Source organism: Giraffa tippelskirchi, chromosome 9, assembly GCF_054371585.1.
Source record: "Giraffa tippelskirchi isolate mGirTip1 chromosome 9, T2T-mGirTip1v1.2.pri, whole genome shotgun sequence".
Taxonomy (NCBI): domain Eukaryota; kingdom Metazoa; phylum Chordata; class Mammalia; order Artiodactyla; family Giraffidae; genus Giraffa; species Giraffa tippelskirchi.
Window position 1 is genome coordinate 107,829,388 of NC_137283.1, and position 26,996 is coordinate 107,856,383.

Consider the following 26,996-nt stretch of genomic DNA (forward strand, 5'->3'; position numbering starts at 1 on the left):
GCTGCTGAGGTCACCAGTATTGCTCTCAGTAGAAAGTTGACCATTTTTTCTCAGAGATCCTCGGGGCTGGCCTGTCTGCTTCTTGAACCATTTTGTTCTCCTGAATCCAGGATCTCTATGCTTCTGTCTCATAACCACTCTGTCTTCACTGGCTTCTCCTTTTTTTTTCTTTTTTTTGAAGCAGCCCTTCCCCACCACCAATGCCATGCCATTGGCCTTGTTGGACACCCTGCAGGACCCCGTGCAGGTCACCCAGATGGCTTGGAAAGGGACACCCACCAACCGCTCCCTCAAGGCTGTTGATGACACTGTTGCTCATTGCTCTGATGGACCTCAAAGAGCTACACCCATGCCATGCCAGGGCCCTGGCTGGGGGGGCCAAGCACCACTGTCCACATCCCGCCACTGCTGCTGCCACTGCTTTCTGGCTTCTCCTCTTTATTTTCAAATTCCTGGTGTTTCCTAGGGCTCCAAACCCAGTCCTCTTCTCACCTTCCCCATGTCCTCCTTGGGAAGTCTGTCATTCAACTCTGGGCCATTACTATCTCCCCTTTGTGTAAGAACCTGTGACCCCATCTCTGTCCTCCTTCATCTCTGAACCCTACTCCCCCATGACTTGCAGCCAGGCTCCATTCAGATGTTGCTGTGGCATTTCAGCCTTCTGTATTTAGAATTCCTTCCTTTCTTCTCTTATCCCCATTTTAACACATTTCTTCATCTTGAGAAGTTGGTATATTAAGGCTGAGTTCAAATGGCACCTACATTAGTTTGCTAGGCTGCTGTGAAACAGTACCATAACTTGGGGGTGGTGGTGCTTAAACAACAGAAATCTGTCTCAGTTCTGGAGGACAGAAGTCCAAGATCAAAGTGTTGCAGGGCTGGTTCCTTCTGAGCGTTTTGAGTGAAGGATCTGTCCTACGTTCTCTCCCTGTCTTATAGATGTGCATCTCATCCTTATGGCTTCACACAGTTTTCCTTCTGGATATATCTGTGTCCAAACCAGCTCTTCTTAGAAGGACACCAGATATACTACATAGGAGCCCACTCTAATAACTTCATTTTCTCTGTAAAGACTCTATCTCCAAATACGGACACATTCTGAGGTACTAGGGCTTAGGGCTTGAACATTCGAATTTTGGAGGTACACAATAATCCCTAGGCCTTCTGCTGTGGAGCTTTCTCTGACTCACTTAGAAAGAATGAAATACTCCACTTCCTGTGCTCCCATAGTATTTTGTTCATATGACTAGAATATCATATTAAACTTTACTAGGGGTAACTTTTACATTGTGAACTCCCTGAGAACAAGGATCAGAAATTATGAGGAGGTAGTATCATAGTGGTTAATATTATCTTGGTCCATAGTTTGATTTCTGCTTCTACTACTTCCTGGTTATGTGATCTTAGGAAAATTACTTTTCTGAGCCTCTACTTTCTTGGTGGAAAAATGTTTGCAAGCTATCATATCATAAGGACATCATTAATCTGTTATAACATAAGAATATTCTGAGAATTAAATGAACTAATACATGGAAAGTTCCCAGTATAGACCCTGGATACAGTAGGCCCTAGATCATGGTTTATGGTGGATAATTGGACTCTCTGTGTTTTCAGGGACTCTCATGGGGCAGAATACAACAAAACTCATATATGTTTGCAACAAATCCTCAAGTTCCATATTTTTCCCGTTTAGGGAACATGTTCACTTAAATGTCTTACCATCCTCTCATGCTCAAAGCAAAAACAGAACTCACCAAGCATTCTCTCCCTCTACCTGCTGAACATTTCATACTTCCACTAGACCTGGATGCTATCACTGACTCATTCTTTCCTTTCTGAAGGCCCTCCACTGGTTCTTCTCTGCTATTCAACTTCATTACATATGAGCACTCAGTATCATTGGGTGCTTGATGAGGGTCAGTCTTCATACCCAATAGGATACTATGGAAAACAACATGGACAGAGCTTTTACATTTAGGGAGCTTACATTAGCAGGAAAACTAATAAACCAACATTAAGCACCTAATTAAAAGGCAATGGCTGAATGGAGAAAAAGCCCAGGTGCTTAGAGGAGAACCCAGACTAGCTGAGTAGTCAGAGAGGCCTGTTGGGAGACCTGAGAAGAGAAACAGGGAGGGAGGAAAGGTGGAAGGGGGGTCATCATTTCAGTCATTTAGAAAGCTCACTCTGGCTACTCTGGGGGCACAGATGGGGCAAGGCTTGCTGTAGGAAGATCCACAGTCTATTACCCTCCATGTGAATCGTGAGTCCCCCTACTGACCGTGCCAATTGTACACTCTCCAGACTCATCTCTATCAGCCTATGCCGGAGGGTCAAGAGTTCCAAAAGTTTAGAAAACATCTCCAGGAGCAGCATTTGGGAATCATGGCCTTGGTTCTGTCCTTGGTCTGCTGCAGATTTGAATGCAAGCAGGCCTGTCTCCCCCACAAGAAAGGGATCACCCATCACTTTAGCTGAAAATAGCTGAAAGAAAACAGAATACTTTTTAAAATACAAAATAAAGAAAGAAATTTGAACATATTAAGAAAAATCTGTCAGCAGCACAGACTCTGGATTCAGAGTTCCTAGGCTTGAGTCTTAGCTCTGGCACTTACAAGCTGTGAGATTTAGGGCAATTCACTCAATTTAACTGTCTCTCAGTTTCATCATCTGTAAAGTGGCAGTAAGGATAATAACAGCACCTAACAGGAACTAATAAATCATAACTGTATCATAGGGTTGTTGAGAGGGTTGAGTTAAATATATGCAAAAGTGCTTGGTACATAGCATTGGCTATTATCATTATTATAAATGTTTTAAGCCAAAATAAAGAGAGAAATGACAAAGATGACCTAAATAGAAGTCTCTGATATACTTCAAGTATTTTAGTGACCAATGATAATAATGATAATTTCTTATAAACTCTAATTGAAGTTTCAAAATTTTCAAGTATTTTCATATATATTAACTCATTTCTATTTTAACAAGATTCCCATGATTTAGGAATCACAGACACTATTATGTCCATTTTATCAGTTAGGGATCTGAAGCAACACTGCAATTTTCTAAGGTCAGACAACAGTATCAAGAATAAATTTAGTTTTCCTAGTTCCAAGCTGTAGTTCTCGATTATACCAAGCTGCCTCTTCAGTGCTCCTCTGCTCAAGTCACCCAAGCTCTGGGTGATTTGTGAAGTTACTACATTGTTCTTTAACATCCTCCTGCCTTGGTCACCTCCTCTGCTCTGACATTTTTGCTAGCCTCTAATATACCACTTCCAGCAAGGACCAAGTCTGGGGACCACCTCTAGTCTGTCTTTCCTGGTTTGGCTCCCCAAGAGTAGACAGACTTATCTACCAAAGGCCTTGCCTACTCAAGGATAGAATTTCCAGACAACTGAAGTCTTCCAAAGTGATAAAGAGATTTATTAATTTCCTGCTTGTCTTCTGAGTGCCATACCTGTCCCATTTTCTGTCCCAGTACAAAAGATTAATCTGAATATTTATCATTTCTAGGTCTCAATTTTAACATATTTCAAAAAAAAAAAATTTAAACTGTATGGGAAATTCTCTGGTGGTCCAGTGGTTAGGACTCGGTGCTTTCACTACTGAGGGCCTGGGTTCAATCCCTGGTTGGGGAACTAAGATTCTGAAAGCCATGCAGTGTGACAATCCATCAATCAATAAAAAATAAAACTGTGTGGCATCAATGAGAGATTAAATAGGTAGCCCAGATATTCACTACAATTTTTAAGAGAACTAAAAATACATTTTAAAAATCTGGTATCATAATTGCTGCTATTTTAGTCATTAAATCGTGTCCGACTCTTTGCAACCAACAACAGTGCACAAGGCTCCCCTCTCCATGGGATTTCCCAGGCAAGAATACTGAAACCGGTTGCCATTTCCTTCTCAGGGGATCTTCCCAATCCAGGAGTCAAACCTGGGTCTCCTGGATTGGCAGGCAGATTCTTTACTATTGAGCCACCAGGGAAACCCTGGTACCATAATACAGTGTGAAAATAATCCTCAATAAATGGTAGTAGGCTACATGGGTAATAATGTGGGGAAAAATTCTGTTTTGAGGCATATCTTACACCACATACTCACTCATACACATATACACACACATGCACACACACTCCAGGTGGAATACTAAAAGGAGTTAAATATTTTTGAAATAAAATAAAAACCTAAAGAAGTTAGGAGTTAGAATAAAGGAAGACAAATATGAAACATCTGGAGGAAGTTTGGCTTTCTGGATTTAGGATAGAAGAAATCACAAAGGAAATGATAAACAGATTTGACTATATGAAAATAAGTTTCTGTTAAAAATTTTAAAAAGATAAATTGGGGAAAATAGTTGCAGAAAATATTATGGACAAATGGTTAAAGTTTTTTCAAGAAGCGCTCATGTAAGTGGATAGGAATGATATTAGGATTCCAAGAGAACAATAAACGAAGGGGAAGGACAGAAAATTCATAAAAAATACAGCTAGTATCATGACATTTGGAAGAATATTTAATCTCAACAAATAGCAAGGAAAGAAAATTAACAGTGTAATGCCACCTTTATATATCATATGCATATATTAGCACAGACATTATATGCTTACACCTAACACTGTAGAGTATTGCAGAACTGGTACCCTTAGACACTATTGGTGGTATTACAGTTTGCCATGACTTATCTGGAAAGTGATCTGCCAACATGTATCCAAAGACTTAAATTTTGTTTCAGTAAATCCAATTCCAAGAATCTATCCAAAGGAACTGATTCAAAATATGGTAAAATCTGTGAGCATAGAGATGTATCTTATGGAATTTTTAATAGTAATAAAACATTGGAAATTACTTGAATGCCCATCGATTGGGAAATGGTTGGATAAATTATCATTCACCACTTAAAGGAATTTTGTGGTCATAAAGGTTAAGTATAAAGACTATTAGCAACATGGAAGAATATATAATATGATGCAACTGAGAAAAACAGGAGATAGTATATGAAGGATGTGATTAGAAAGAATTATGTATATAAAGAATACTTGAATTCAGAAAAATAATGATTATAAATGCATCTGAGTGGTTATATTTAGGGTAACTTTCTGTTTTCCTCTTTTGGTAAAATTCTGAATTCTATTTTTTGATCAACTTAAAATTAAAAGAAAATAAACTTTTGTTTGAACTGGAGAAGATAGGTGGCTGAGATAGACCAGTGGAACAGATATTTTTGGCAGCTGAAGCCTTGAAATTTCCTTTATCTTATAGCAAGTACCCACACAGAGTAAGCTCAAATTAGAAACCCAGGTGTCCTGCATTGCAGGTGGATTCTTTACCAACTGAGCTATCAGGGAAACCCAAGTTAATGGCAGGGCTGAACTTAGTCCCAATCACTGACTCCTCACTCAGTGCTGTCTCTTCTCTACCAGCTTTTAGCTCAGGGCAAAACAGTACACTTTAATAAGAGCCTTAGAAAGAAAAAAAATTAATTAAAAAATATATATTGTTAAACTATAACAAACCAGAAAATACTTTCCCCCTACCTGTGTACATTTCCCTTTAAATGACAACTGTAGCAGCACCCCGATAAACTGGAAATGTTGACCAAAATGAACAAAAAAAACCATAAAAATGTTGGCAAGCCCTAGGACTATGATCTATCTCTGGCTAAACAGGAGGGGAATAGAGCCAAACAAAAACAAAGCTAAGTAGTAACATCTGGGAGGAAACATTCTCTTTGCCAAGGACCCACCTAACCCCTTCAGAGAACCTACATCTTTCTGGAGCTGAGCACTGTACCAGGACTCGGGCTTGGCCGGGGTGAGCCACACATCCAGGGCCAGCTGCAGCACACGTCTCTCCAGCAAGGTGAGGGCACTGGCTGATGTGGGCCTGCAAGTGTGGCGGGCCTCCCTGAGGAGGTGCTCCAGTGCACTGGGGATACAGGAAGCCAGGCCCAGGGACGGGTGGAACTCCAGAAGATAAATGTTTTGCAAAGCCGAGCTTAATGAAAAGAAACAATTAATGACAATTTTACATGATGAAGAACTTAATCTGTTTCCAGATCTTATATTTTTCAAGACCAATAAAACACTCTTACAATCCAGGGCATTATAAAAAACTGGAAGCTCAACAGGGTGTTAGAGGCTGTCCAGGGAGCCCATCAGGTTACACAACATGCTTTTTGCTTTAATGTGAACGTTTTTAAAGACACAGTTTACTCTAAAAGCCAGTAAGAATAAGATTCATTGTACGTCGCATCGTTATCCTGTACACCTTAAATTTATATATGTGTGAGTGCTAAGCTGCTTCAGTTTTGTCTGACTCTTAGTGACCCTATGGACTGTAGCCCACCATGGGATTCTGCAGGCAAGAATACTGGAGTGAATTGCCATGCCTTCCTCCAGGGGATCTTCCTGACTCAGAGACTGAACATGCATCTCTTATGTCTCCTGCGCTGGCAAGCAGGTTCTTTACCATGAGTGCCACCTGGCAAGCTCAAATTTATACAGTGCTGTATGTCAATTGTATCTCGACAAAATTAAAAAAAAAATCTAAAATTGTATATGGAAAACCTGTCAACATTTCATTAGCCAAATATTTGAGAACAAGATAACTTCAAAGTGTCTAAATATTAAACAAATACCTTCCATGACTATTTCTACTTTTCACCTGATTCTTTATCCCTTTTTCTTCCCAAAATGATAATGAAGATGGTTTTTAAGTTCTGTATACAACTATTGGAATCATTCATGTTTGCCATAAAAATGTTATATTTTATAAACGAATGAGGCCAGAAACAGTAAAACACTTGTCTGTGGGTTATTCCTTTGGAAATAAAGGATATAGTATCAGTCAAGTCAAGGGCCTTTCTATACCTACAAAGAACTAAAGCTCCAGACCAGCTTGGAGCTTGTCACCAGCTTCTTGGTTCCTCTGTACCCTCAAAGCCTGGAAAGGCAAGGTGAGGGTGAATCACACTACATATCAAGGAGGTGACCTTATGTACTCTCTCTGGGTGATCTCAGGAAATTCAATCTACTACTTAAAGGGGTGGGGTGGGGGTCACAAGATGAGCCTGCAGAAACCTTTCTGCTGACACTTGCTAGAAAAAAGAAATTCCTTTTTGAAAAATTTTAAGCACATCCATGTTTCATATATGTTGACTTGTATGACACCTCTAATAAATCCTTTGACAGCATTTTAAGAGCAACTGGGTTTTTTAGGACTTCTCATACGACTGAGGGGGCTTAGCAGCAGCATGGGGATGAAGATTCTGTACCCAGGGGCATAAGCGTAAATTCTGGCCTCCTATTCCTTATTTGCAAAGTGAATCAATATCGAGTTCACAAAGGAATCCCTCTTCTGTGCCTTTTATATTTACTTCTCTCATCACCAAATACTTGAGAGGTGCTTTGTAGAACAGTAGTATACTTAACAGTATACCCTAAATTATCCAAAAATTAAATGTAAAATGTCTAAAGACAACACCAACTTACCAGCTATTGTTGATGGAAATGAGTTGTTTGCAAATTATGTTAAGGGGAAGTCCAAATGTATTGCTAGCATCTGGATGGCCTTTTTGCCAAAGCCTCTGGACATACTCACGCTGACACTCTATCTAGAAATGTCACATAAAAGTTAAAATTAGAAAAGTTAAACTTTCCCATGGATGTGAGTTATGAGCCTTGGCATGAGAAGAACAGAACGTCAGCCCTTTGTGTATCTTCATTACTTGACTAATTTTCGCCCAGATGTGAGTGAGTTTTAGGGATTCCCTCACACAGAGACATGGTTGTTTTTTAGTCTGAGGCAAGGATCAGCCAGGAAGAGCAAAGGCAACCAGCTTTAGGCAATCTTAAGAGGCACAAGAAAACTTCTTTCCGTAAAATAATTGACTACAAGGAAAAAATTCTAAGCAGGCCTAAGGAACTGTATTAGCTTTCCCCTGGAAGTCATAGACTGTGACCATTTCCTGTAGTGTTCTAGAAATAGTTGCAACCTTTTAAAAAATAAATATAATTTTACACATTTAATGTCTTACAAAGGGGTAGGCTTAGTCCTTTCACTATAGATAAACTGTGATTGGATGAAAACATGTTGTCAATTCTTTGTGGATCATTAAATGTAATTAGGATTGGAAACCTCCCTTTAAGACTGTAGTTATGTTTGGAATTCAACAATGCAAATAAACTTACAAATAAACATTGTGTACATGCTGTTCTAGGAAACCCAGATTCTGAATTGGTACTGAAAGGAAAATACAGTTTTCAGTTTTGACCTGTGTTTTCCATCCCCTTCCCACATGGAACCTTAAAAAACCCAAATATACTCACATGCTGGTTGAGGATGCCCCTCACCAGCTGCAGGTGAAGCCTCAGGCAGGTGCATTCCTCTTGGTAGGCCTTAATGAAGTAAGGATGACTGAAGTCAAACCTTGGGCACCTGTGCATGATGTCTGTGATCACTTGTGCTAAGGCAAACCTCTCTTCTGGGTCCAATGCATGCTGGTAGGCTTCAAAGTAACTGTCAAGAAGCTGTAAATAAGATTTATAGTTAGGGGACAGGGCCCCTCAAAGGAAGAGAGGTGAGCTCCCAACCATTTCCATGCTTTGGAAAGCCCTCCACCATCAATAGGAGAGAGACAGCTCTGCACTTCTGGGTACTGGCCCTGGGTGGGCAGCCGCAGCACCAGTGCAGCACAGACCAAGTTAGGGAGGGTGAGGGAAAAAGCACTCATTGCACCTCTGTCCCCTCTTCCTCTGCTCTCTACACATAAAGGGGAGTAATATCATGAATAATACAACATCTAACAATTATAAGATCCAATGAGACAGTGCATTCAGTGTCACTTCATCAAACACATTTAGCTTCAACACCTTTTTCCACAGACCCACTCTCCTCCCCCTATTTTATTCTATTACCAAAGATAGGCAAGTAGCCTTCACCCCTCTTCTACATCATCAGCCCCATTTATGACACTTTCTCTTTAATAGCTTGCCTATTTAAGTTTCACATATGTAGAAATGGTGGGGGAGGGCTTAGAATGGCAAGTGGAGGATGCAAGTCCCCTCTAAATATAAAGGCATTTATTCCAGATCAGACTCCACTAGGAAGGGCCTATGTACAGAACTCTCAAGAGCATCCGGGAAGCTTCTGTTTTGCTGGAGTTCACAAGTCTTTTCTAAAAACTGAAGAAGCCTTCCCCACACTAACTGTTGAAGAAACTCAGAAAGATACGCTCTTTATTTTGTTTTTACATTTGTTTATGAACTTAGGGAGTTTCTGTTCTGCGTGTAAATTTTATTTGTGTATAATTAGTCATGGTGCTAATCAGAAAAAGCTCTTCAGAGTTCACTGGACTGCAATCCTAAACAGATACCTAAGAGCTGATATGCAAGTAGTTCTGAACAATGTAGTTACTCTTTTTGGGTTGTTTTAAAACTTGCACAGGCCTTAGACACACTTACTTTTGGAGACCCTGTCCCATACTATATCAAATATATTAAAACTCATATCATAATCAATTTTTTTTGTAAAAATGTTAAATGATATTTATAATTTTGTTTTTCAAATTGTTTGGCTATGAGCAATACATTTCATTAAAGATGACTGATTTCTGGGTAGTATTTCCTTGAGGATTTTTATGAAGTGAGAAAATCTGATCTATAAATTATTTTCACATGTAATGAGATGTTTCCAAGTACTCAAAGTTTTCACATTTTATGGACATATCATTTAAGCATTTATTGGTATCTATTTTGTATTTTCTTTTCGTATTTCCATGTAATGCATGTTTTCTTTCTTTCAGATAGCACATATTTCCAATGATCCCTGAAAAGCCTTTAGATCCTGAACACTGAGTCTATATCACCCGATGGACAAAATCAACTCTGGCTGAAAGCTTCTGAACTTCTGCTCCCACCAGTCTCACAATGCAATGGATTCCTTTCCTCTGCCCATATAATCCAGCATCATCCCTAGAGTTTCTGCTCAACATGCCCCTCCTCAGTCTTCTCTGACCCACTCCTTTAATGCAGGCTTCATGCTTCTGAAAGGCCTCAGCTCCTAGGGTGGCTGTAGCACCAAAGACACAGGTGTTCCCAGTGAGTTCATTTAGTTGACAGCAAGGAGTGGATTGTTGAGTCTGCAATTTTTGCCAACCTGATAGCCAAGCACACTTTGAGATGCATTAGAGCATTTTTTGTTTCCTTGGGTAGTGGTCTGCCTGGTGGTTTGAGGCCTGGGAGCCAGCCCACTTCTTAACAAACTAAGGAATTTCCTAAAAGGAGATAAAGAGCACCTTTCATTGTGTAGAGTCCATAGCTAAGAATGAAAGACCAGAAAGAACTGAGAGGGTGTAAGCACTGCTTGAATATAGGTGGCAACAGCTCAGGAGGAAGTAAAGGAACCCAAGTGGGAGGAAAAGCCAGGAGTGTCTCCATCTTGCAATAATATCTCCTGAGGCTCCCAAGAAGGCAAACACTTGAGAATCAATAGAAGCCTAGGAATCAAATACTGCCTTAGAAATAGATGTCCAGTGTCTGAAGGCTATTCAATGCTAAGGCTCAAGGAGGGAGAGCCTGGGGCACTTTATTCAGCATCCAGTTTTCCAGGATGCACTTTGGGAAACGCTGGTCCACGGGAACTTGGGTCAACCTTACTATACAAAGGATAACACCAGAAGAAGCTAAAAGCTTAGGACACAGAGTGTGCTCCACAAGTTAAAAACTCACACACCTCCGAGTGTGAAATGAAGAAAGGTGCAGATCCCTTGTCTTTAGATGAGCCTCAGGGAAAATGAAGCCAGCAGTGTGATCTAAATGATCTTATTCCAGCCACAGAGCTCTCTACTCTATAGTATTCAGTTATTAAATAGCAGAAGACAAAACAGGAACAAAGGAGTGATGGGGTAAGAAGGCTGTCACTCAATAGCCTAGGGGAAGATTAGGAAAGAAACAGTAACTTCCCTAAATCATTCTCAATGAATTTAAACCTTTTTGACTGGACCGGGGCAATCCCAGGAGCTGGTTTATAGAATTTGTATTGCTGTGACCTGCTTTTATACAATGAGCCCTATTGTTTGGTTATTTGGCAGGGGAAGATTGTGGGGAGGTTTCTTGCTAGTGATTCCAATCTGGTGATACCAGGTTGCAGAGGCAGGTGTTAAATTGCCATCATCACTTTGTTGTTGGTAGAATTACCAAGTTTAACAAATAAAAATACAGGTCATCTAATTAAATTTGAATTGTTGATAGACAACCAATACTTTTTTTAGTATGTCACAAATATTGTCATATTTTACCTGGCACCCCCAGGTGTTGAGAAGGAAAATGTGGCTCTTTTTAAATTGAAAAGCCTTTTTTCAAGCTTTGCCCTCCACCTTGAAAAGCTCTCAGATGGCCCTTTGCATAATTTTATTAGGAATTCTTTCTCATCAGGGGTAGGGCCGTGATCTTTACACCTCACACGTTCTATTTATTATCTGTTTGCTAACTGGCTCATTTCCATTTGAACTCTGGACTGGCATTTGTCTAAGAAGTCTTCCTAGGCTGTCAAATGTCACCTGTGTATGTCAAGGGCCAACTTACAGGCAAAATAATGTGTGGTGCACACTGATGGTAGGCATCAAATATTGGAGAAAATAGAAAAGAGCCAGAATGAATAATCTCAAACCATAGTGTGTTTATAAACATTTTTTTAACCTAAGCCTCTTTTTATTTCTTGGATTTAAAAAAACTTTTAAAAACAGTACTTTAGGTCAAATGAAAGTGTAAAAGAGAAAATTAGTGTCAGACACATCTTGTCACAGAATTTTCTGCTCCCCACCCCCACCCCCCAGCCTTTTTTAGTGCTCTAAACACTACTTCAGATTATCCTGAAAATGTGTTCTCTGGTGGCTGTGGAGAGAATTAGCCATTGGTATAAATGTCACTTAGGAACTGGCACAGCTGATGCCTGGCTTCTGAGTCTCTTAATCTACCTAAATTCATATCAGCTCTCTTTTTATGAGCAGTTTATATAATATGGTTACTTGAAGGATTTAAGGCAACCTAATGTGTTTGAGCAATTTTTAACTTTAGTGATTCTAATATATTTAACAATCAAAAACAGCTGAAGACACTTAGCAGTAGAATCAGTACTGGGGAAAATCAATTGTATTCTAGATAAAAGTCTGGTTTATCAATTAAAAATAGGCTCTTTTGACAATTTCTGGAACTCCAGAAATTGATTTGGAAGGCTACATTTTCCAGTTTTTGGCACAGATAGGTCAGTTTCTATAGGGAACTTACTCTCAGGGTAGAAAGGAGGGAGATTATTTTCAATGGTTGCTTTAAGTTAAAATATTTTCATGTACCATAGAAGAAACTAGTAGACAGCCCTGGTAACTTAGCACAGAATGAACACTAGGCCTAAGTGAGGAGAAATTGGTTTGTTTATTTATTACTCTCTGCCTTTCTGTTCTTCTCTACCATCAAGTCCTCCATAGGAGGCCTAGAAGAACTGAAAACAGAGGTGGGGAGAGTACAGAAAAGGGGTACTGCCTACAACTCATGTCTGGACCAATAAACATGTTGAGTTTGAGGATTTTGTATTACTTACATCTAATGCAGCCTCTCCAGTTTCTATACTACGAGGCTAAATCTCCCATTTACTCAGTTGATCACAGTAAGCTTCTAACTGACAGATCAACTGTCCAGATGCACACTCTAGAGGTCAGTTGTCTTTGGAAAGAGGAACAATTTTCAAAGCTATGGCTTGCACCCTGTAAGTCTAGCCAGTTGTTTTCCAAAATTGGATGATCTACATCTCCATGAGTAACAGACCAGAGAGTAGATGAAATGGTAAAACTCTCTACTAGAAAAACAATTCAAAGGAAACATTTCCACTTCCACATCCTCTTACCACATCACAGTGCACTGTAACCTGGTTTCCATCTCTGCTACTCTTTTGAGAGAGTCCTGCAAAGCTAACAATGACTGCCTGATGGCTAACCCCACTGTCTGGTTTTTAGGACTCACGGTTCTTGATGTTTCAACTGTTCTCCACACAGGTAATCATCCTCTCCTAATTAAGACTCTTTTCTTTCTGTGGGCTTTCCTAATGTTATCCTTTTCTTTTTGCTGCAGTCTCTTTGGCTACTCCTTATTCCTCTCATGGATTCTTGTCCCATGACCTTCCCCTTAAATGTAAGTGTTCCCAGGAACCCATTTCAGACATTTCTTTTACTACTCATTTTGATACATTACTATGGTATGACTTCCACATTTATACCTCAGCTCATACCTGCTCCTGAACTTCAAGCCTACAGCTCCCATAAAATATTCATGCATGCATGCTAAGTTGCTTTAGTTGTGTCCAACTCTGCGGCCCTATGGGCTGTAGCCTGCCAGGCTCCTCTGTCGATAAGACTCTCTAAGCAAGAATACTGGAGTGGGTTGCCATGCCCTCCTCCAGGGGATCTTCCCAATCCAGGGATCGAATCCATGTTTCTTAGGTCTCCTGCATTAGCAGGCAGATTCTTTACCACTAGTGCCACTTGGTAAGACATTCACACCTGGGTTTTAGCAAACTCTCTTCACATGCTTTGTGTCCTAGACTCAAAAAAACCTTTCCCTCTAAAGAGGCCCCTCTTCTTTCATTCTGTTTCAGTTAACAGCCTCCTCCCTGAGCCTGAGGAAGTCATTTTAATTCCACCCTCATTCTCTGATGCCAACATCTAGTCTTCAAATCCTGTCATTTCCATTTCTGGAAATCCTTGCCCAGCTGCTCTCACCCACCCACATGTGGCCTACCCTTCTAAAGACCATAATAAGGTCTGTCAGTTTGTCTGCATTTAGCAAAGTGAGGCCTATCCCTGACAGCACAATGAACACGAATGGAATCATCACGCATTCTCACTAAAAGCATACATGTCACAAAAGGGCCTAAATTATACAGCCCTCTAACAAATTTCCCTTAAGCTGAAGCCATATTTTTCACATTTTGTTTTTTGTAACAAAGAACCACAGTAAAGAACATAAAATTGATTATATACTTACAACTAGCTAAGATTTTTAAAATACTTATTCACTTCATTGGGAGTTGCCCTAAAAGACCCACGGGGTTTTAAAAAATGTATTGGGTTTTATAAGAATGTTTTTAATAGATGTTTTGTTTTCTAGGCAAAAATACCTGGCACTTGCTTTCTAGGAGAGTTGCTTCCCAAGTCCACATGTCATACAGCACAGCAAATCTGTCCACACCTGCATGGGTCCATCCCCAGTCCTGGTCAATATGTGACTCGCTGCCCTCTTTGTGACCTGGGAGAGAAAAGGATGAAAATGATTAGAGACAGGCCTCACTACAGAGGTATTCTTGTTAGAAATGGAGCCCTCAAATTGTCAGCTCCCTCTCAGGAATGAAAACACTGAATGGGTAACTGGGATTCCTAAGAATCGGCTAAAGAGACATGGGCAAGACTAGGTGGGCCTTAAGTTCATACTTGCTGACTTCTAGATCAACAGAGGTTTTTGTTTTCACTATTAGTTTTAAAAGACTAATTTTAGAAATATAAACCAAAATTCAGTTAACACGAAAGATTTACTAAAATCTCCTCAAACCTGTAATTTAAGAGCAAAACATACATTTCTCCTCTGTAAAAACAGGTTCCTGGTGGTTTAACAACAAACCTAGTTTAAACTGCTCTATCAATTGGTGCCAACCAAGTTAAAACTTTTCAGGGAAATTTCTAAGCTATTTCTTAATTGTGCTAATTACTAACTTAAATCAGTAAGGGTAACCATTGCCATTATTCAGCTAAAATATTTTCCCACAATAGTACTGTAAGTTTTCATTGTCAGCATTATTATTGCTTAAAATTTTAAGCAGTCTGCTTCAGAATAAAATATTAAAAAGTAAGGGATTTTCAGGTTTAGTGTTTATCAAGTATATGATGGATACTGAACAATAGAAAGCCATTGGTCAGGAATTTCTCTAGCAGCAGTTGGGAAATCATTTCACAATGAATGACCGTATACTCACTAGCTCAGTGAGACATGCTCACGTGACTAAGTACTTCAGTAAAAGTAAGTTCTTAGTAGCTAAACACAGTCACATCATATTATAAATTAACATCAGCAAAAATGATGCATTGGTATGTAGAATCACCAGTAAAGATAAAAGTTAAAAGTTGAAATTAGGTGCCCTGGAATGTTGGATGCCATCACTGCATCCCATGATTCAGATCCTAAATGGTCTGTGGCAAAGGGAGAACAAAGAATTCAATCTAATACTAAATTAATTCTGTCTGGGATCTGAAAGGTTAATTGTCAAACCTTAGAGCAACATTTTGTAACAATACGGACATGAATTATCCTTAATTAAAGTCTACATATATTACAAAATAGCACAATCTCTTGCTAAATTTCCTTCTAGGTGTTGTAATTCATCTAGAAACTCTAACTTCTTTTCAAATGGAATACTAATGCCATCATATTATTCCAATAGGAATATTCTTACCTCATTGATTTCTAAAACTGGATAAATTTGAGTGATGCCAAAAGGAAGAGAGAATAGATTATGGGTTATTTGATTACCCTGACTAATGATTTCTCCCTCTGGGGCTTGTCTGACATTTTCCTAGCCAGGTCTTCTTGCATCCTGGTGGTTTTTTGTTAGGAACTCAGAAATATCTCTGCTTCTAACTGCAGTTTCCCCAAGGTCAATTATTTCTTTTTTTGTCACTTAGAAAAAAAAGTCATTAATTTCACTTGCTTACTTTGCTTCCCTCAGGGCCCTGCACCTAATACGTAATGCAGAAATGCTACTGGGCAACAAGTAGAGTCTAAACAATAATAAGAACTATAACCAAGTTATAGTTTCCAACAAATGCGGGACTTGAGCTGGAAACAAAACTTTATCTTTTCTAGAGTGGTGTGTGTTGGGGAGGTATAAATGCTTATTGAATTTTCCGATACTATTATATATGTGTTTATATTTTAAGTTGGGAGGTGTTAAATAGAACCCTTAGTGTTTTTTGTCTGTTTGGATAGGTTGATTTTTGCCTGGTTGATTTTTAAAAATCTGACTTCTGACCTTTTTCTCTCTCAATGTAATGGCTGGCCACAAGCAGCAGTTCTGTCTCTAGGTCCTTCAGATCACTCAAGGCTTCATCATACATGACATACACTCCTTGCTGGTCCTGAGTGTGGATGTAACCAGCATCCATGCTGTAGTAGTCATCCTGGTTCTCCACTTCTGAGAACTCCATGAATTGGATGCTCTGGACCTGGGAAAGAAAGCCAAGCCTGGAAGTTACCAGAACAGGGAAAGCAATATTTCACCAGCTCAAATGGACAAAATGGCAGGCTTCTGTTCCCACACAGTGGGCTGTCAGCATGGAGCTGTAGACATGATAAATGTATAAAGAGCTAGCTATATCTAGGGAAAAAGATAACAACAAAGAACGACAGGGAAGAGTAGTTCCGAAGATGGATAGATTAACCAGTTGATTAAATTTTATACTTAATTTAGGATTATCTGGGAAAAGGTAGACAATAGAGACAAGGGATAAAGGTGGTCTCTGAAGCCAGAGTGCCTGTGTTTAGGTCCTGGGGCTTCCCAGGTGGTACTAGTGGTAAAAGAACCCGCCTGCCATTGCAAGAGGTGTAAGAGACGTGGGTTTGATTCCTGGGTTTGGAAGATCCCCTGGAGGAGGACATGGCAATCCACTCCAGTATTTTTCCCCCCAACCCCCAGATTTCAAACTATATTAGAAAGCTATAGTAATCAAAACAATATGACATTGTCATAAAAAAATTGGATAAATGAAACAGAATATAGAGCTGAGAAATAAACCAACACATATATGGCCAATTAATTGACCACAAAAGAGGCATTAATATACAATGAGATAAGGACAATCTCTTTAGTTCTTTTTTCCTTATTGGGAAAAATGAACAGCCACATGCAAAAGTATTAAATTGGACCATTATTTTACATTATACATAAAAATTTACTCAAAATAAATTAAAGACCTAAATGTAAGACTACAAACCATAAAATTCTATTAAAAAAACATATATGGTAAACTCCTCATTATCACACTTGGCAATATTTTTTACATCTGACTCCAATAGTAAGGGCAACAAAATAAATACGTGATTTAAAATTTTTTTTTTGAATGAAGAATGTGAATTCAGTAAAAGGAACATTATTTTTTTTTGGAGAAGAAATGCAATTTATTATTTGCTTGCTTCTCTGAGGGCTCACCACGTGGCATAAGGTACCACTCGATACCCAGATTAAAAGCATGGCTTTGGTGGTTGGGGATTTAAGTAAGAATAGAAAATTCATCTTCATCATCATGTATGATGCATGCTCAGTCGTGTGCAACTCTTGGCAAACCCGTGGACTGTAGCCCACTAGGCTCCTGTGTCCACGGGATTCTCCAGGCAAGAATACTCCAGTAGGTTGTCATTTCCATCCATGGCCACTTCAGTATTCTTGCTTGGAGAATCCCATGGACAGAGGAGCCTGGCAGGCTACAGCATTTAGGGTCACAAAGATTCTGACATGACTGAAGCAACAGAGCACGCATGCACTCTGCCAGGACCTCACTTTAAGCAAGTCACTTAGCTACTTTAGACTCCATTTCTTCATCTATCACACGGGGACAGTGGAGACACTACAAGGTTTGTTGCATATGATACCATACATGTATGTATGGCCTCACATGTATACGAGGCCCTTGAGATCTATAATCAGCTATTTCTCTTAATCATATAAATACTTCTAAGATGTATTAAGACAATCTCATGACTTGGTGTCCTCCCAAAATTCACATCCACTTGAAACTTGTGAATGTGGCTTTATTTGGAAATAGTCTTTGCAGATGTACAAAAGTTAAGGTGGAGTCATACTGGATTAAGGTGAGCCTCAATCCAATGACTGGTGTTCTTATAAAAAGAGGAAATTTGGAAACAGACACGTAGGAGAGAAGGCCACATGAAGGCAGAGGCAGAGACTGGAGTAATGCATCTACAAGCCAAGGAACACCAAGGATTGCTGGCAACTACCAGAAGCCAGAGAGGTAACGAGGATTTTCCCCTGGGGCCTTCAGAGACAGCATGGTCCTTCTGACACCTTGATTTTGGACTGTTTCCAGAATCGTTAAGAGAATAAATGTCTCTCCCAGCTGTTGTGAGCCACTCACTTGGTGGTAATTTGTTCTGGCAACCCTAGGAAACTAACACAAGTTTTGTATATATAGTCCAATCATAATTTTATTTTTAGATGACCAAAGGCCTATTGCTTCCTGGGAATCATTAGTCTCATAATAACTCTCATAATTTCAAACTCCTCTACCCTGTTCCCCAATCCCAGGGTCCAGCCTCCCTCAGTCTCAGCTGCTGCCCCTCCACCTCTCCATTCACATACACGCTTGCCCCTCCTCTACTGCTTCCTCTGCACTGTAGGGGCCTATTACACTCCCCTTCACTAAGGTCATTCCCTCCCGCTCTGAAGCATCTCTTCTCCTTGGACATCCAACTCATCTCAACCAGAGGTTTCCCAACTGACACTGATATATGCTCCTGGCCCTCTTATTTTAAAACATCCTCACACCCTTCCCCAGGTCCCACCTTCTGTCCCTCCTTCTCACAGGGCAACCCCTCCTAAAACACCATCTGTCTCCTCCTCACCTCCTACTCCTCACCCATTCCCATCTAGCTCCTGTCTCCATCAAGCCAACCGAACCACTTTTACAAAGACCAACAATGACCATCCAGTAGACTTTCTAAGTCATCTTTATGTAATCTCTCAGGAAGATTTGACATGGTTTAGCATTCCCTGCTTATTGACTCACTTTCTGCGCTGGCTTTCTGGGACTCCACATTTTCCTTGCTATCACCAATTTTTCAGCCATTTCTTCTTTATCAAGTCACCAAATAGTGGCCCACACTCAAGCTCCTAGGACTTCCATCTTTTCTTCAAATAGTCCTTCACTTGGAGACTGTACACTTTCACAGCTGAGATAACCATCTTTAGACCATTTGCTCCCCAGTTTATATATCCAATCTAGACCTCCTAGAATTCCAGACCCACATATCCAATTATCTATTTAGCATCTGTTCCTGGGCATCTCAAAAGCCCCTCAAATTTAACATGGTCAAATCATGTGCTCTCCCCCACAAACCTAGGCCACCTCCAGCTTCCCCATTTAGTAAATAGCACCACCACCCACCTACTTCCTCAAGCACGAATCATTCCAGATGTCTCTTTCTATCTACCCTACATGTCTAATCTATCACTAAGTCCTGTTGATTTTACTTCCTATGTCTCAAATCCATCCAATTGCATCTTCACCACCCACCACCCTAGTCCAAGCTGTCACTATCTGGCACTAGAACTAGTCTAGCAGCTTCTAAACTGGTTTAGCCTGTTAATGGTCTGTCCACTTTCCTTCTGGCATGGGCTTATTCTCCCCTCCATTTTATTCACTATTAGCAGAGGATCTTTTAGAAATGGAGCTTAGATTACATTATCCATTCTCCCCTTTAACATCTAAAGCCTCTAAAGGCTTCCCATTGCTCATAGTACAAAACACAACTCCATAAAAGGACCTACATGGTCTGCTCCCTGCCTATCTCTTTCCAGTGGTTTTGAATCAAATGTGATTTTGCCCTCAGAGGACATCTGTCCATGTCTGGAGACTTTTTTGGTTATTATAACTTGTGGGAGGTGCTACTGGCATTTAGTGGGTAGAGGCCAGGGATGTTTCCAAATATTCCACAATGCACAAGACAGTCTCTCACAGCAAAGAATTATCAGGCACAAAATGTCAATAGTGCCAACGTTGAGAAACATTTGGTTTTTTTTAATTCCCTTGCTTTTTCTATGATTCCAGATATCGGCAATTTGATCTCTGGTTTCTCTGCCTTTTCTAAATCCAGCTTGTACACCTGAAAGTTCTATGTTCATACACTGTTGAAGCCTAGCTTGATGGTATTTGAACATTACTTTGCTACCATGTGAAATGAGTGAAACTGTACGGTAGTTTGAACATTCTTTGGCATTGCCCTTCTTTGGGATTAGAATGAAAACTGACCTTTTCCAGTCCTGTGGCCACTGCTGAGTTTTCCAAATTTGCTGGCATATTGAGTGCAGCACTTTCACAGCATCTGTTTTTAAGATTTGAAATAGTTCAGCTGGTATTCCATCACCTGCACTAGCTTTGTTTGTAGTGATGCTTTCTAAGGCCCACTTGACTTCTCATTCCAGGATGTCTGGCTCTAGGTGAGTGATCACATCAACGTGGTTATTCGGTTCATTAAGATCTTTTTTGTATAGTTCTGTGTATTCTTGCCACCTCTTCTTAATATCTTCTGCTTCTATTAGGCCCATACTGTTTCTGTCCTTTATTGTCCCTATCTTGCATGAAATATTCCCTTGTTATCTCTAATTTTCTTGAAGAGATCGCTAGTCCTTCCCATTCTATTGTTTTCCTCTATTTCTTTGCATTGTTAACTTAAAAAGACTTTCTTATGTCTCCTTCTATTCTCTGGAACTCTGCATTCAAACGGTATGTCTTTCCTTTTCTCCTTTGTCTTTCACTTCTCTTCTTTTCTTAGTTATTTGTAAGGCCTCCTCAAACAATCATTTTGCCTTTTTGCATTTCTTTTTCTTGAGGATAGTTTTGATCACTGCCTCCTGTACAATGTTATGAACCTCTGTCCATAATTCTTCAGGCACTCTGTTTATCAGATCTAATCCCTTGAATCTATTTATCACTTCCACTGTATAATCATAAGGGATTTGATTTAGATCATACCTGAATGGCCTAGTAGTTTTCACTACATTCTTCAATTTAAGTCTGAATTTTGCAATAAAGAGTTCATGATTTGAGCCACAGCCAGCTCCCAGTCTTGTTTTTGCTGACTGTATGGAGCTTCTCGATCTTAGGCTACAAAGTATATAATCAGTTTGATTTCGGTATTGACCATCTGGTGATGTCCATGTGTAGAGTCATCTCTTGTATTTTTGGAAGAGGGTGTTTGCTATGACCAGTACCTTCTCTGAGAAAAACTCTGTTAGTCTTTGTCCTGCTTCGATTTGTACTCCAAGGCCAAACTTACTTGTTACTCCAGGTATCGCTTGACTTCCTACTTTTGCATTCTAGTCCCCTGTGATGAAAAGAACATCTCTTTTTTGGTGTTAGTTCTAGGAGGTCTTGCAGATCTTTATAGAACCATTTAACTTCAGCTTCTTCAGCATTATTAGTTGGTGCATAGGCTTGGATTACTGTGATATTGAATGGTTTGCCTTGGAAACAAACCAAGATCATTTTGTTGTTTTTGAGATTGCATCCAAGTACTTCATGGCAGATAGATGGGGAAACAGGGGAAACAGTGGCTAACTTTATTTTTCTGGGCTCCAAAATCATTGCAGATGGTGATTGCAGCCATGAAATTAAGACGCTTACTCCTTGGAAGGAAAGTTATGACCAACCTAGACAGCATAAAAAGCAGAGACATTATTTTGCCAACAAAGGTCCGTCTAGTCAAGGCTATGGTTTTTCCAGTGGTCATGTATGGATGTGAGAGTTGGACTATAAAGAAAGCTGAGCGCTGAAGAATTGATGCTTTTGAACTGTGGTGTTGGAGAAGACTCTTGAGAGTCCCTTGGACTGCAAGGAGATCCAACCAGTCCATCCTAAAGGAGATCAGTCCTGGGTGTTCATTGGAAGGACTGATGTTGAAGCTGAAGCTCCAATACTTTGGCCACCTGATGCGAAGAGCTGACTCATTGGAAAAGACCCTGATGCTGGGAAGGATTGAGGGCAGGAGGAGAAGGGGACAACATAGGATGAGATGGTTGGATGACATCACCAACTCGATGGACATGGGTTTGGGTGGACTCAGGGAGTTGGTGATGGACAGGGAGGCCTGGCCTGCTGCGGTTCATGGGGTCGCAAAGAGTCAGACACGACTGAGCAACTGAACTGAACTGAACTGCATTTTGAACTCTTGTTGACTATGAGGGCTATTCCATTTCTTCTAAGGGATTCTTCCCACAGTAGTAGATATAATGATCATTTGAATTAAATTCACCTGTTCTGGTCCGTTTTGGTTCACTGATTACTAAAATGTCAATGTTCACTCTTGCCATGTCCTGTTCGATCACTTCCAATTTACCTTGATCATGGACCTAACATTCCAGGTTCCTATGCAATATAGTTCTTTATAGCATCAGACTTACTTTCACCACTAGACACATCCACAACTGGGCACTGTTTCCGCTTTGGCTCAGCATCTTCATTCCTTCTGGAGCTATTTCTCTGCTCTTCTCCAGTAGCATATTGGACAACTACTGACCTAGGGGGTTCATCTTTCAGTGTCATATCTTTTTGCCTTTTCATACTGTTCATGGGGTTCTCAAGGCAAGAATGCTGGAGTGGTTTGCTATTCCCTTCTCCAGTGGACCACATTTTGTCAGAACTCTCCACCATGTCCTGTCCATCTTGGGTGACCCTATACAGCATGGCTCATAGTTTCATCGGTTAGGCAAGGCTGTGGTCCATGTGATCAGCTTGGTTAGTTTTCTGTGATTGTGGTTTTCATTCTGTCTCCCCTGTGATAGATGAGGATAAGAGGCTTGTGCAAGCTTCCTGACTGGGGAGGACTGACTGGGGGAAAACTGAGTCTTGTTCTGGTGAGCAAGGCCATGCTCAGTAAGTCTTTAATCCAATTTTCTGCAGATAGGAGGAGCTGTGTTCCCTCCCTGTAGTTTGGCCTGAGGCCAGACTATGGTAGGGACAATGGCAATGGCAACCTCCTTCAAAAAGACTTATGCCAGCATGCTGGGACTCCCAGGACTGTTGCAGTCAGTGCCCTTGACCCCATTCCAGGTTACTGTTGAAGAATATCTCTGCCAGAAAATCCCAAGCATACACAGGCAAGTCTGGCTTAGTCTCTTGTGGGGTCACTGCTCCTTTCTCCTGGGTCATGTATGCATGAGATTTTGTTTGTGCCCTCCAAGAGTTTCTGTTTCTCCTTGGAAGTTCTGTAATCAAATCCTGCTGACCTTCAGAGTCAGATTCCCTGGGGATACTCAGTCTCTTTTCCAAATCCCCAGGTTGGGAAGTCTGTTGTGTGGCTTAGAACTTCCACAGCAGCGTGAGAACTTCTTTGGTATAATTGTTCTCCAGTTTGTGAGTTGCCCTCCCAACCCCCGGCACCTCCCCGGCTTTACAGTGGCACTAACAGTGATCTCCTTTAAGAGGACTTATGTCACACGATGTGTCTCCCAGGACTGCTGTTGCTAGAGCCTCTGTCTCCATGGCAGACCTCTGCTGACTCATGCCTCCACAAGAGACCCTCAAACACTCAAAGGCAGGTGTGGCTCCATCTCTTGTGGGGGTCACTGCTCCTCTTCCTTGGTCCTGGTTCACAGAAAGTTTTGTTTGTGCCCTCCAAGCATCTCCGGCTGGTATGAGGTTTTATTTTAAATGTGATTGCACCCCTTCTATCATCTTGTTGCAGCTTCCCTTTGCCCTTGGTCATAGGATAGCTGGTCATATGGTATAATTGCTAGACATAAGATAGTTCTATTTTTAATTTTTTGAGGGACCACCATACTGTTTTACACAAGCAGTTGTACCTTTACATTACCACTAACAGTACACAAGAGTTGCAATTCCTCAACATCCTTACCAACATTTGCTATTTTATATATATATGTATTTTTTTCTTAGTTGTTATGTTCATGAGTCATTTAAACTATGGAACCAACGGGTCCCAATCTTTTATTCCCTATCTATTCATTCTTATAAAAACTTTGTTCAGTAATCAGTTGTTGGGTAGAATCCATTTATCTATAAATTTTAAGCAGTCAGTATATGTGTCATTTACTTTTTGTAAACAGGGCAGATGATTACTTGTGTTGAGGGTTAATTGTCAGTATCAGAAAGGGGGATGGAGTGTACTCTGTGGGGTCTTTCGATACCCTGGCTCTGTATCAGTTTTTATGTCCTGTTTTAAGTACACCAGGTAATTAAATATTTAAAGTCCCTGAAAAGACTCCTCTTTAATGAGTTGCTCATTCAGTTATAGATTTTTATATATTCAAGCTGAAACTCAGAAATATTCTAATAAGTAAAATTATGACCATTTCTAAATAATAGTTATGGTTCATAATATTCCATCAAGAAGATATTTTATTGTTAAACATTTTTCTGGTAGGTGGTTGCTTTTGGTTTACTTTTTTACTACTCTTTTAGGCAAAAACTTTTTGATAATTAGGAGCTTCCTTTGTCTAGGAGTGCCAAAAGTGAACATATTGTTTTTTGTGAAATGATAGGTACCAGTGGAAAACAGAAATGCTGCTGAGAAAATTACATGTAACATATAAAAACTAAACAGTTTGCTTAGATTTACATGTTGACTTCTATTGGCATTTAGCTCCTAAAGCCTGTTATGCAAAATGAATTCTCCTCTGAGGAAAAAAGGGACAACGTAATATGGTATGCTTCATCCACTTTACTGGATGAAAGAGACCTTTCTTTCTTAGCGTCCTTGTATAGCACAATTTTCTGAGCCGTTAAAGAAATTAAGTTCTACTGGATTAAGTTCTAAAGCTGATGGAAAGCAATAACAGAGTCAAGACGCTGACTCTGATGCTACCAGCTATTTAAATGGTCTTTTTTTCCCCCCACTTTCCCCACACCCAACTCATTGTTTGAGCCCTTTAGATAGACATACATATTTTTCCCTTTCCCTCCCTGAGTTCCTGTGTCTGAAATGTATGCTCGTGTCCATAGAAGATGAACCTGAAGACCAGATGGCCAAATTACCTTATGTAGAGTTATGGCTCAGTCATTAGAATATTTCCTTTTTATTTTAGTTTCTTCCATGGCTATATAAAGACCTTTCTTCTAATGTTTTTTGTGTTGTAGAAAGTTGATCCTTCAATATTGTTCTTGGAGGAGTGGCAAGAAAAGGAAGGCAATAATTACCTGTTTGGCTAAGGTATAATCTGACTTTTGGGATAATTCATATGCTGTTAAGTCTGCAAATTTACTGATGCCAAGATAACTATATGAATATAGTAGTTATAGGAAAATTGGTGGCCATCAATAACTCTTTTCACTCTATTGGTTTTTGCTATCACTTGTTAACAAAAAGTTTAGGCTTTTTGGAAATGTAGACAACACTTCTCTGACTAACTTGCCTTTTCCTAAATCATCTTTTCATTAATTTCAAATAATAAACACTACTACTACTAATAATAATATTAATACAGTCTAAGAACTCATCAAACTTTGTTGGGTGAATGACTCAATCTTTAGGCTCAATATTTTAAATCTTTTAAAAGGAAAACAAAAAATATCTCCTAGTCTCTGCCTCACTTACAGAGTATAATACTTTATCAAAACTATTTTTTTCTGAATTTGAACAGTATAAGAGACTCTGCAAAGCACTTTCATTTACATAGACTTTTTGTGACCTCACAGCTATTCTGTTATGAACAGTCTTTCTTTTGTTCAACAAACATTTATTAGATACCTACTAGGTAAAAGATATATATGCCGCTCTCTATTTGCTTTTTGCCACCTGTACATCTATTAAGAATGGCAAAGTTTCAATGCCCTTAACCAAGAGCCTGATCTTCCCAACAAACTTGCACTAACCACATCATAGATGATGGCAACTCCAAACTTACAGATATTCAGGCCAAAACTTTGGAATCAACAATGACTTCTCTCATATTCTACATCCCAACAGCCTGGAAATCATACAGAACCTAACCATTTCTCATCCTGCATCTTCTCAGATGTAGTGTCTCTAGTTTGATCAATGTAGAAGCTAGTCTCTGCTCAGCCCTTCAATCTATTCCCAATACAGCAGCAAAGATGTTAAAAAAAAAAAAAGTCAAATCATATCACTCTCAAAACTCTCCAAGGGCTCTTCTTCTCACTCAAAGTCCTCAGAATGATCCACAAGGCCCTGTATAATGTGTTCCAATCTCTCTAACCTCATTTGCTGCACTAAGCTCCTTGTTGTTCCTACAACACTGCTGGACACAGTTCTGCCTCAGGGCTTTTACACTGGCTCTCCCCTCTGCCTGGCACTCTTCTCCCTGTCAGTCACATGGTCTGCTTCCTGATTTCCTTCAGGTCTTTACTCAGATTGTACCTTCTCAGTAAGGCCTTCCCTGAGCACCTCCCTTCTACCTGCAATATCCTATCACCAACTCTCTATCCCCTTATCCTACTTCATTTTTCACCACAGCTTCTATCACCATCTTTACAAGCTCAGTAGTCAACACTTCAAATTAATTTCTAACTCAGGCACACCCCACTGAAGGACTAGTTGCTTTCTAGGCTTCTCTCTTCTAGCAGTGACCCAAGGATATAGGATGTTTCTATTTTGTGGCTTGACATATGCCTTCCACTGGCTGCAACAGGGGAAGAGAGCTGGAGGGTCATGGGTCAGCCCTTACATGCTTTGGACTGAAGTGACACATGTCACTTCTGCTCACAGTCCACTGGCACCTCCCAACTGCAAGGGCCTAGGATGTCTGGAGAAACTTTGGTATCAAACCTTTAGCCATTCTACAATGTCACTTATTTTTTTTAATATCTGTCTCTTTCCATTAAATAGTCCCACAATGGCAAGAATTTGTGACAGTTTTGTTTACTGCTGTATGCCTAGTGCCTAGTATATTTATTGGTCAGAACATTTGTGGGGTTTATGAATGGGAGAATGAATGAATGATGGGCTCATGGCCTGTGGGAGTAGATAAGCCAACAGTCTTGGAATGAGTCATGTGCTGTAATGTAGGTAGATAAATCAGAGGAAGAAGCACTAAGCTCTGTACAGAGATGTAAGAAAGACTTCTCAGAGAGGTAATGTTTGAATGGACTTGAATAGAGCAAGCCTTTAGCAAGGAGAGGAGGTGAGGGACAAAAGGGCTGTCATATACAAGACTCAGAGGCGTGAACAGCTCTGCCCCTTC

The 26,996-nt window shown here is 40.0% G+C and overlaps 1 protein-coding gene across 1 annotated transcript in view; it reads right to left on the bottom strand.

Annotated features, from left to right (window-relative positions):
• Positions 1-26,996, bottom strand: part of LOC145520425 (uncharacterized) — a 174,710-nt gene that overhangs the window by 85,362 nt on the left and 62,352 nt on the right. Inside the window, exons 17-22 of the mRNA XM_081526707.1 lie at positions 16,077-16,269; positions 14,175-14,302; positions 8,336-8,536; positions 7,499-7,620; positions 5,774-6,002; positions 2,282-2,484 (exon numbers count right to left, since the gene is read on the bottom strand). Coding sequence (XP_081382833.1) covers positions 2,282-2,484; positions 5,774-6,002; positions 7,499-7,620; positions 8,336-8,536; positions 14,175-14,302; positions 16,077-16,269 — 1,076 coding nt within the window. The remainder of the gene's footprint in view (positions 1-2,281; positions 2,485-5,773; positions 6,003-7,498; positions 7,621-8,335; positions 8,537-14,174; positions 14,303-16,076; positions 16,270-26,996) is intronic.